The sequence below is a fragment of the Cotesia glomerata genome, linkage group LG3 (genome assembly GCF_020080835.1).
Source record: "Cotesia glomerata isolate CgM1 linkage group LG3, MPM_Cglom_v2.3, whole genome shotgun sequence".
NCBI lineage: Eukaryota > Metazoa > Arthropoda > Insecta > Hymenoptera > Braconidae > Cotesia > Cotesia glomerata.
In genome coordinates, this window is record NC_058160.1 from 3,446,468 (window position 1) to 3,459,172 (window position 12,705).

General features: G+C 29.5%; 1 protein-coding gene across 5 annotated transcripts; it reads right to left on the minus strand.

Moving 5' to 3' along the window:
- Nucleotides 1-1,685: 1,685 nt before the first annotated feature.
- LOC123260750 (serrate RNA effector molecule homolog) lies at nt 1,686-12,228 on the minus strand. 5 transcript variants are annotated; one of them, XM_044722037.1, is made up of 8 exons: nt 12,068-12,228; nt 11,709-11,964; nt 11,311-11,631; nt 8,406-8,600; nt 7,154-7,220; nt 3,534-5,959; nt 2,273-2,410; nt 1,686-1,948 (listed from the first exon to the last, which is right to left on the minus strand). In XM_044722037.1, exons 2-8 carry the CDS (start codon nt 11,861-11,863, stop codon nt 1,867-1,869), a joined length of 3,384 nt encoding a protein of 1,127 aa, XP_044577972.1. In that variant the 5' UTR covers nt 11,864-11,964; nt 12,068-12,228; the 3' UTR covers nt 1,686-1,866. The 5 variants fall into 5 exon arrangements, with proteins under 5 accessions (XP_044577972.1, XP_044577970.1, XP_044577973.1 ...); XM_044722035.1 differs by having other exon boundaries at nt 11,311-11,634; XM_044722038.1 differs by having other exon boundaries at nt 1,686-2,040; nt 11,311-11,634.
- Between the last annotated feature and the right edge of the window lie 477 nt (nt 12,229-12,705).

Here is a 12,705-nt window from a genome sequence, read left to right on the forward strand (position 1 = left end):
TATAAATCGACTGTTATTTATTACAGTTTACTTTTTTCCGTGTAGTAGTTGAATAATCAATTCTGACAAGCCGCAGTAGTTGGACACTCCGGGAGCCAGTAGTTGAACTAATAAAATATACGGCAATAGGCACAGCAAAAATTTCCAACGTTTTATTGAAATATCCAAAGATTCATAACATATTATTGAATGATATTAAAAATAATACTGTGAATATTTAATATGGTCATTTAAAAATGAAAAATATTTTTATTTAATTTTTTAATTACATTTCTTATGAATGACAAAGCAAATTTTCAATTATAAATCGAAAAAACTCAATTCAAAACGTTCAATAATTTTTAACTACACTAATTTTTAGTTATAAAACTTATTTAAATTACAGTAATTAATATAAATCACAATGCTTTGAAAATTTGGTGGTATAGTTGAACGCTAAAATTTAATATAAAAATTATAGTTTATGTCTTTGCAAAAAATATATGTTATTTAGAAAAGACTATTTAATCAGATGGTACAATTTTTTTTACTTAAAATGACCATATACCTTTTATTTGACTGATTGTTTTGTTGACGATTTAGTACCTTTTTCATGAAAAAAATAGCATCTATCGGCGATTTTCGACATGTCAACTTTTAAGTTAATAAAAATATAATTGTTTTGATTTACAATTGTGGACATTAATTTAAATATGTTTTTAAGTTTACTGGAAAATAGCCATTTGTGAACTCGAACGTTTATAAATTATAAATTTGAAAATTAGTTAATAATGTCATTTGTAAAATTAGTCGCAAATAAAAAATGATATTAATGAAATTAGCGAAATGGAAATATCATCAAATATAAATTCAGGCATTTATAAAATAGCGAAAAACAAAAATTTGTGGCTATGTGAATTTAGCCAATTCTTACTGCAGAAACTTATAAAATTAGCCGATTGTAAACTTTGTGAATTCAAAAGTTATAAGAAGTTTAAAAACGGCTAATTTTACAATTCGTAAAGTTTACAATCGGCTAATTTTATAAGATTCTGCAGTAAGAATTGGCTATATTCACGCAGCTACAGATTTTTGTTTTTCGCTATTTTATAAATGACTGAATTTATATTTGGTGATATTTCCATTTCGCTAATTTCATTAATATCATTTTTTATTTGCGACTAATTTTACAAATGACATTATCAACAAATTTTCAAATTTATAGTTTATAAACGTTCATCAAGTTTACAAATGGCTATTTTTCAGTAATATTAAAAACATACTTAAATTAATGACCATGATTGTATAATTGAAAAAACTTACAGAAAACAATTACTGTATCATTTAATAATCTCGCATTTGTGAATATTACTCATAATTAATTTACGGATTTTTTATTATAACAATTCGAAAAGTCTGTTCAAGTACTGGTCCGATTTTTATAAGTGTTCAAGTACTGGGTACTTTACCTTACTTTAAAAAAAAAAAAAAAAAAAAATTTTCAAGTGAAAAATTTTTTATTTTCAAAATTTTGTCCAGTACTTAAATTCAAGTATTGACGGACAAATTACAATTAATTATAATAATTTATTATACAATTATTTCCTCCAAGTTGCACTGAACATTTAAATCAAAAAAATTTAGTAATTCGAATTAATAAAATCATAATAATAGAACTAATTTAAGTAATTAATAACTGATAATCATAATATCTAAGTCTTATTTATTTAAATAATATTTAATTATTAATATCTATGCGTAAGTTCCACTAGGCATTTTGTCTTCTCTTGATGATGTTCAATTTTATCAGGATTGTACACATTTTTGTATTAAGAAAAGCATACGCTTTTTTTTCTCTCATATTCTTTCAACAACAGTTATATAAATTTACAAAAATTCATCAGGCTCTCTTGGGGCGTCAAGATCCCGGTAGTGAATAACCGGTCGAAAATCAGGATTGTTGCTGTTGCTGCAACATACAATTAAAATATATCGGTGTCTAACGTGTCCAAGTCATTGTAACTAATTACTGGTCTCGACGTCATATCTGCTGGTGCAGCCCTGCAATCATTTTTATTGTACGTATGGGTGAGAATATATCACGATTTTAAAATTATTTATTTTTTCGCAATTGACTAATTATTCTTAGTTATTACCAAATTTAATTACTACCAATCTTCAATTATCCAAAATAAAATAAAATTATTTCCGCGAGCCAAGGGGTAGATTTCAGCCGAAATTTATAATTGCAGTACTACTTATAGAACATCTAAATTAAAAAATATAAATTTACCGTCCACGATTGAATCCTCCGCGAGATGGTCGTGACATTCCACCACCAAATCCACCTCCGAAACCACCGCCATAGCCGCCTGAGCTTCCAAAAATTCCTCTTCCGCTTCCGAAATTACTGCCTCCATATCCACCAAATCTATTGAAAAAAACAAAATAAATAAACAAAAATTACTAACTATAATTCACAATTAAAATAAAAAATTTTAAATTCTTTTTTCATTATTTCAAAAAAGTTATTAACAATTACAAAATTAAATTTTAACATAGAACTAAGGTAAAAGACCCAGTTATTGACACAATTTTATTCTGATTAAAAAAATAAAATGTACCCAAAAAACCAATTATCTTAAAATTTATAATTCAAAAATTATATTTATTAATTTATTAGAGTCGATTTGTTTTATTTAATTAAAATAAAATTGCAAGTGTCAATAACTAGTTCAGTGTCAATAATTGGGTCTTTTATCTTGTATGAAAGAACAGCGTTTTTTTGTATTTCAAATTATAATATTTATATTATTAAAGTAGATACCATAAATAATTTTTTAAAATAATATCTGAATCATGATTTTTAAAAATAGATGCCTAAAATCATTATGATAAGTATTTAAACTGCATTCGAAAATACTCTATCTCTAGATACATAATTAAAAAATGACCTTGTATCTTGAGAACTATTGACATTTTTAAAGATATAAGCTCATCCCGATGTTACACTCATCGAGACCTTTCATTTGAGTACCCACATCAATTTTTCATATATTTCATATATTTATATATATATTACATATATGTATATATGAAAAATATATCAAAAATGCATGTGGGTACTCAAATGAAAGCTCTTGATGAGTTTAACATCAGGATGAGCTTATATCTTTTTAAAAACGTTAATAGTTAATAAAGTCCAGTGCAATTTAACAAAATTCACTATTTAATAAAGCAAGATTTTTATTATTTATCGTCCGCAAATCATGGAAGTCACATAGTGACTGCAAGGTTGCTATTTTAAATTTTTATAAAAAACAATTGCAAAAAAAATGCTTGAAAAAATTTTTTTTTAATTTTCACGTGGAACTTTTTTTTTCTTAATAATTTCATTGCTATAAAATTAAAAAACAATTTTAATATCAGTTAACTTCAGTGTCTCTAAGATTATTGATATCCTCAAAATTATTCTCAAGACCCGAATAAATTTCATAAAAAGTTATTACTCATTTGATTAATATAAAAGACTAAAAAAAAAAAAAAATAATTACCCTCCCATGCCTCCAAAAGGTGGATAACTATCCCTGAGCAACCCTTCCCTAGGTCCTTGAGCGTTAACAGCCGCAGCTGGAGCTTTATTGCCAGGATGTTCCGGCAAGATGGGTCTCTTAGTGTCCTTTAGATAATTATTAAAGTACTCAGCCTCAGCTTTAACCTCAGCGACCTTCTCGGCGTGTTTATTAAAAATATGTTTACGAATAAAATCAGGTCCCTTGAATTTCTTGCCACTCAACGGACAGAGCCACTTGTCTTTAGCCAGCTCTTGAGTGTTTGCCTGGACGAATTTCTCGACCTCAGCTTCAGCATTTTTGGCCCCTAATTTCTGGAACTCCTCATCCGACATCCCCGCGGCAGAACTAGAGCTCGGAGCCAAGAAGTTCGACATCTTGCTCTCGAAATTACGGCAGTACTCCTGAAGTTCCGTGAACGAGACCTTGGAATTCTGGGGCGGAGGTCCTCGAACATGCATAATTCCACACCTGTTAGGCATCTCATCTTCATTGGGGTACTCGCAGTGATTGTAATAATCAACGGAATGTACGATTCTTAAATACAAAATAAGTCTGTCGAGAACTTTAGTCAAAGCTGGATCCCGATCTATCGGACCTTCATCGCTGTTTTCATTAGCACCCTCCAGCTGACCTTCTTCTTGCTGCTCACCACTGCCAGTTCCTCCATCAACGTTTCCTCTTCCCAACAACTCTTCTTCTTCCGCTGAAGCCTCTTCAATTAAATAGTCTGTAATATTCTTCATTACCGGATTTTTAGACGAAAATCCAAACTCAAGAGGCATCACCTCCATCACAATATTGTCAGTTTTTTTACTCGCATCTTTATTATTATCACCAGCAACTTCTTCCCCGTCTTTATTGTTAGAACTCACAGTACTAGGATCAATCCACAACCCGATTTTGGCGTCTAAATTGTGGATAATTTTAGCCGTCAATTTAATATCAAACCTCACAATCTGTTTGTGAGCTGTGATTCCATTAACAGTCCGAATTCTGCGTAACAAGTCGCGGTTAACAATGGCTCCAAGCTCGCACTCTCTCAGCCTGATATTATTCAAGCTCCAGCAGATTTCTTTGATATTAACTTGCCGCTCAAAAGACACCCACCCGCGACGGAACCAACGACGTTCGGGCTGAGGATCCGCGATCGCGACCCTCAAAAATCCTGGGAATCGCTTGCACATCGCCTCGACCTCAGCTTTGGTTATCGTCGGCGCTAAATTCCTTAAAAATATACTACTAGTTTTGTGCAAAGCTCGAGGAGGATTCACTGTAGCGGAATCCTTTTCATCCTTGTCCTCCTCTCCAGTTTCAACAAGATCAATAACAGCTTCAACTTGGTTTTTGCTCGCCTTGTCATCCCGCTTATCTTTATCCATGTCTTTGCTCTCTTCCTCACCTCCCTCGCCGGACTTATCATCGATCTTATTCTTATCTGTCGACCCACTAGGTGATAGTTGTGATTTTTCTTCAACAGCCTCGGGCTTTTCATCTTCATTGGCATTGTCAGCAGTATCCATTTTTTCATTCTCCACCTCGTTCTCGTTTTCCTCATTTTCCTCATTATTATTATCAGGAGAAGATTGAGAGGAGCTGCTGCTACTGCTGCTGTTACTCGACGCAGAACTTTTATTGCTGGTAGTGCTGCGATTATCATTGGCATCATTGTCTTCAACACTGGAGCTGCTGGAATTGCTAGCAGTTCGTTTCCGCTTTTTGCTATTACTAGCAGCTACTTCTGCGGTAGCCAAAGGAATTTCCATATTCTCGTCTTGGTTATTATTATCAACAGGTTCTTCTTCACCGTCGATTATTTTCTCAGCTTTCGCTGAATCATCCTGTTCATCAGACTTTTCTTTGTCTTGATCAGCAGCCTCTTTTTTCGACTTTTTACTCTTCTTACTTTTTTTCCCCTTTTCTTTCAGAGCTGCTACGGGTTTTTCTTCTTGAGCACTTGACTCCGTGGGCTTATCCTCGTCTTCATCATCATTATCTTCATCTTCTTGCTTGTTAACTTCCTCATCGTTATCATTTTCGTCGTCTTTTACCGTGACTGTCTCCATTGGCTCTTCAGCTGGCTTATCATTGATTTCTTCTTCATCTTTTTTTTCTGACGCTTCTTCATCTTTCTCTTTCTCCGTATCTTTTTCTTTATCTTTTTCCTTGTCTTTGTCTTTTTCTTTATCCTTCTGGGGTTCTTTCGAAATTACTTCCTTAGGTGCCGAGAGAGTCGTGGGAGCAACTGGTGCATCCTCGAGAACCTTTAAATCCTCCTCAGTTCCTCCTTCCAATTTAATTACTACCGTGTCTAATAGTCGCAGCAAAGGCGTAGATTGATCGACATCTATTGACACTTTGTCAATTTCACCTGAGTTTAGTAGCTCCAAAAATACTTCAACGCGTTTCTGTAACACATTTATATATTTTTATTTATTTATTTGAAAAGAAACGCCCTCGGCATGGACGGCGGACTTATTTAAAATTATAATTTAAATAATAATAATAATAATTATTATTATTATTATAATTTCAGAAAAAAAATTACTCGGAATAAAAATAATTTTTATGGATGAGTGATTCTCTGTAAGGACGCCTTAAATCTGTACAAAATTGTCAGACCAAATTATTTTTGATTTTATTAGAAAAAAAATTAACAAGGGCTACAAAACTATCAGCTTAATCATAATAAATAAACACCCGATTTAATTTTTGTTTTTTCGATATTTGTGTATCTTTTGCCATATAACATGATAGGGGACTGTTTTTTTTTTTTTTTATCAAATTGAGAAAAATCAAGCAAACTATTTCAATGCATTCAACTTTTCAAGTTCTCAATGAATGTTTACATTAATTAGAATAATATTAAGACTTATGGATCGAATTTTATAAATAAATTATAAATAAAAATAGTTGCCAGGGGGCTGAGTTTTGAAGTGGCCCAGACAGATATTTCCAGCACAAATGGTGCTTTGACACTAAATAAAATGCCGATAAAGCGCTAACAGCCCTATGGTTATTAACTTAAGGCTAGTTAGATTCTTATAAACCTTACAAAAGGTAAAATAACACGCTGGATTTTTTTTTTGGCTTTGAACTTCTGGCAGGGGACTGTTCTTAAAATGCCTGGGACAAACTTTGGTTTAATGAATTTAATGAAACAAATTAATTTTCGGTACTTTTTATTGAAGAAGATTGTTAGTTAACTAATTAAGTTTGTAAATATTATGGACCAAATTATATATTATGGACAAATAACTTAAAATTTAATTTTAAAGTTTTAATTTTGGGAATGAGACAGCCCAGGGGACTGTTATTTCGGTGATTTACGAATTTATAGCAAAAAAAACCAAAATTTATTTCATTTTAGTTTTCAATGCTCCAAATAGAAATATTTTTTTACTTTCGTAATAAATTTGTTTTAGTAACAAAATAATTTTTATAATAAAAAAATGCTTGGGACAGCAAAAAACATCCTTACAGAGAATCACCCATATATATATTTTTTTAAATTATAATTTATATTGAAATAAATTTACTAAAATAAAAATAATTTTGTCTACATAATTACAACAGTATAGTAAAAAAAAAAAAAAAAATACCTTTAAAGCAGATATTTGTTCCTCTTTACGCTTGATTGATTCCTCAGGATGGTACTTAATCTTGAACCTGCATTTTTACCACAGTTGAAAAAAGACAAACAAAAAAAAATCAGTATTAGTAAAATATAATTAAAAATTATCTTCATACTTATATTAATATTGTAAACATTTTAGTTATTACATCAGAAAAATTATTCAGAAGTTTAATTATTTTCTCGAATCGCTTTGAGCGATGTTGTGAGAATTATCAGATATTTGAGCATTTAAGATAAAAAAAATTAATAGTAAACAAAAAATAAAAAAAAAATATCACGCGCGTAATATTAAAAAAAAAAAAAATGAAAATTATTTATTTAATAACAAAAACAGTAATTTAATGAATGAATTAATAATAATAATAAACACGGGAACATGGTAAATTTGAGTACCTCACCTGTTATGTGCCATATGCACAGCACATTGATTTATGATTTTAAAAATCAAAATATATATATTTGATTCCCTAACAAACTAATAACGGTTTTAAAATCGCGGCACCGAAAGCGAGCGGATTATTTTGGGCTTTGCGCGCCCAGCTCGCAAATAAACGCAATTGGTTAGACCAAAAATGTTTTTTTCTGAGTGATGACTGAATCCTAACATCGGCCTGAGCTAAATAATCATCATCACCCTTTTGTTATAATAATCATTGTGTTCATTTTTTGATTATAGCATATAATATATTGAATTATAATAATTATTCATGTTCGTGCGTTATTTACAACATATATACATGTTGGTTGTGCCGCGCAAATTAGTTGAGATGAAACAATAGGACCTTGATGTACACAGGCACACTCTGCTGTGGTTGCACACACTGTGGGGATCATCGAAATAAATCAGCTGTTGTGATAATATTTTATCAATCAAAATCAATCTAAATTTAACTATTATATTACTATATTTATATTTACATACATCTAATAAATCTTTCTTTTTTTCTTTACGTATTCACGTACTCATTCTACTTTATTTTTTTTATTTACTTTGTTAATAAATAATTAATATCGAATTTTTGTCAATTGATATTTCATTTTATCAATTTAATTCAATCTTATCTGATGCATTGAATTAAATTTATATCAAATAGTTTTTTACACTTAAATACTTAGGAACACCTCAATTTCATAAGCGAGTGTTATCAATAATTATTATTGTTATTATATCTGTAATAGTATTGTACTGATAAAACAGAAAAAAATTTATGACTTACCATTCCTCGTCTTTGTGGGCTACGAAAAATTCATTTAATTGCTGACGTCGGAACTCCTGTTTATACTCATTGTAACGTTTAATCGCTTCTTCGTCAGTTATTGAGTCTTCCTGAGTAACAAGGAATGCCTTGAAAGTCATCATCGGTGGTTGTGTTTCAATATTTGAATTACTGAAATTTCCTGCTACTTCACTCCTGCAAATTAATTATAATTTGGCTGGCTTTATTCATACATTAAACGGATGAATAGAATAAAATTATTGTACAATTGTTAGAAATTAAAAATTTAATTTAAAAAAAAAAAAAGTTCAATAATTAAACATTAAGTTCTTTTTTTTTTTAATGCAGGACGAATAATATCAGTCTAAATAAAAAGATATACTATTCGTCCGAATAAGTTTTTAAAATAAAAAAAAAAATTATTATTATAGCCGGAAAAATAATTATTCATAATTCATCCGTTTACCGTATGAATAGTGACATCGTTATAATTTAACCAATAAATTTTATGTTTTAATCAATTAATCATTTTTATGTTGATAATTATTTAAATTTAATTATTAAACAAAATATATTACCTCTTGCAATATAATGGATTAATTATTCCCTAATAATTTATCTTACTTAATCAAAAGCTTTTTTATATCAATAATTTTTTTTTTGTCAATTATTCTGTAACTATTATGTAATACTTTTTTGATTCTTTTTTGTTTATGACTAGTTTGTATCCCTAATACCAGGTATCATAAATGAATTTCACACTAACATAAAAAATATTTAGAAGAAACTAATTCTAGTTTAAAATGTAAATAAATCTTAGAATTATTTATTTTTATCAAGATTAAAATTAATCTAAGATTTATCCACTAAATATCATCAACAAAGTAAAAAAATAATGACATTGAAAGACACTTGACAATTTTTTAATAATAAATCAGCTCTAGAAAATTATTTTTAAAAAATTGCGCTTATAATTTTTTAAAGCTTTTAGAAATGGAATTTTTTAAATAAATTTTTCTTGCTATAATTTATTGGTTGAATAATTTTTAAATATTATCAGATTGTCAATTTAAGTATCATAAAAAAATTACATTGAAATTAGCAGGCACTTAACAATGTTTTAATCTATATTATTAAGAGAATAAGAAAAATTTTGTGACCAGTGTATTTATATGATAAAATGGGTTTTTATGGTTAAATTTGGTATCGTTGGAAAAGTCTTGATCTGGAGTTGTGCCCTTTCAAGGTTTAATATCATTCGCACCAATAGTCAATTTAAAATGATAAGTATTTACGCTGCATTCGAAAATGCTCTATCTCTAGATACATTATTAAGAAATTACTTTGTATCTTGTGAACTATTGAGATTTTTAAAGATATAAGCTCATCTCGATGTTACACTCATTAAGACCTTTTATTTGAGTACACACATCAATTTTTCATATATTTATTTATTTTACTTATTTATCAAAATTTTAAACCCTGAAGCTTTAGCTCTCTAAGGGCCTTACATAGAAATGAATACATAGTAATTAAAAAGTAGTTAAACAGTAATGGATATGATAATAATAAGACAGAAAGAATAAGAAAAGTAACGTTGAATCAAAGCAAAGTCTATCCAAATAACTATCTAATGACTTTAGTTCATAAAACAAAAGAAAAGAAAAAATATGAATTTGAAAATTTAGTAATTTGAATAATTTAGTAATTACAGTTATTTATCTAGCAGTATGATGTGTAGCACTGAATGGAACAATGCATAAATCATATAAATTACAAAAGTCATTCAAATGCGTAGAAAAATTAGTATTAGTTAACACATTTATATTCAAATCACCCATAATGACAATATTTTTATAAAACATAAGTGGAACTCAGGAAGGTTGACTTGAGCATCAACAACACTTGACAAGAGCCAGGATTCAGAAACAGCAATAATATTATAGTCCAAAACTCGAAAATGATCACAAAACTCGTCAATACGTGGAACTATATATTATATATATGTATAAATGAATAATATATGAAATATACTCAAATGAAAGCTCTTGATGAGTGTAACATCGGGATGAGCTTATATCTTTAAAAACGTCAATAGTCAAGAAAGTACGGTGCAATTTGACATAGTTAAAAAATGACCTTGTATGTGGTGAATTATTGAAATTTTTAAAGATATAAACTCATCCCGATGTGACACTCATCAAGACCTTTCATTTGAGTACCCACATCAATTTTTCATATATTTTATATAATTATATATGTTACATATATAATTATATGAAAAATATATCAAAAATGAATGTGGGTACTCAAATGAAAGCTCTTGATGAGTGTAACGTCGAGATGAGCTTATATCTTTAAAAATGTCAATAATTAAGAAATGACCTCGTATCTTGTGAACTATTGCAATTTTTAAAGATATAAGCTTATCCCGATGTTACACTCATCGAGACCTTTCATTTGAGTACCTACATCAATTTTTCATATATTTATATATATTACATATATGTATATATGAAAGATATATAAAAATGCATGTGGGTACTCAAATGAAAGCTCTTGATGAGTGTAACATCAAGATGAGCTTATATCTTGAAAAACGTCAATAGTTAAAAAAGTACAGTGCAATTTAACAAGTCATTATTTGATAACGCAGATTTTATTTATTTATAGTTCACAAGTCACGGCAGTTATATAGTGACTGCAAGGTTGCTAGTTTTTTTTTAATAATAAACTAGGTCTAGAAAATTATTTTTAAAAAATTGCACTTATAATTTCTTCAAGTTTTTACAAATGGAATTTAAAAAATTTTTCTTGCTACAATTTTTAGTTAAAAAATTTCTAAATATTATCAGATGTCCCAATTTTATCATCACAAAAAGAAATAAAAAAAAAAAAAACAAACCTGTTATTACTATTGTTATTACTATGCCGATCACCACCACCACTACCATAATGATGATTGCTGTGATGCGACATGTAATGATCAGGAGGTGCCCATGAACTTCCGCGATCACCACCTCCACCACCTCCCATATAATAATCCGAGTGTGCGTATCTCGAGGATGGTCTGTCGTCCCATTCACCACGCATTCTTTTCAATGGCGGTCCCGAGGAAATTTCCTGCGACCGAACCGGACTGTAACGGTCCCTGTTGCCGCCTCCTCCTCCACCTCCTCGGTAATCCCGGTAGTCTGGCCGCGTTCTGGATCTGCTCGACCATTCTCTGCTTGCAAAATTTCCAATCACATTAATAAATAAATAACTAAATTAAATATTACTAATAAAAAAATAAATAATTACCTATCAGGCCATTCATCACGTCCACCTCCGCCCCCGCCGCCGCCGCCGCGCCTATCATCACGTCTGCCATCACCACCTCGTGAATAAGATTCAGGTCTTTCTCCTCTGAATTTATCTCGCCGTTTTCTATCATACTCATCATCGGAGTCTCCCATTTTTTTCAATTGATTATCAGATGATTATTCAATTCACAGAGTAAATGGATCGCCAACCTAAATTACCGGGAAGGTAAAAGTCGCCTGATCACACCAAAGTTCTAAAATTAAATAAATATCAACTATTTTTTTATTTTTTTAATCACTCAGCTGTAACTTCAGCAATATTAATAAATAAATAAATAAATAAAAACTATTACTTACCACTGAGTTTTTATTTTTACTTAATAATTATCGGTGTGTAATTTTTCCAAGTCCAAGTCCAAGCTTCCTGCTTCCATTGATATACTAATTTCCAACAGACAAGTGTGGTATATATGTATACACATGTACAGTTTCCGCTGCTTGGTACTATCCTATAGATCTGCCATCTTTAGCCTCGAAGTAGCGGTATCCCGCCATTTTGAACATGCGCATTATTATAATTAAATTACAACTAAAAAGATATTTTTAAAAAATTACACTTATAGCTTTTCAAGTTTTTAACATGTGAAATTTTTTTTTAATTTTTTAATTGAAATTTTTCCAATAAAAAATTCATAAAAATTTTTAAATGTCGGCCAACTTCATTTTCATTATTTAATGATGAAAATTAAGTTAGCCGACATTTAAAAATTTTTCGAATTTTTTTTTATTGAAAAAATGATTACAAAAAAATAAAAAAAAAATTTCACTTATAAAAAATTTTAAAATCTGTAAGTGCAATTTTTAAAAAATAATTTTTTGTTTTATTTTAATTATTAAAAAAAAATCAAAAAATTAAAATCGTCGGTTAACTTTAGTATTATTATTTAATGACCTGAAGTTAGCAGACGCCTAAAAATTTTTGATTTTTTTTATTA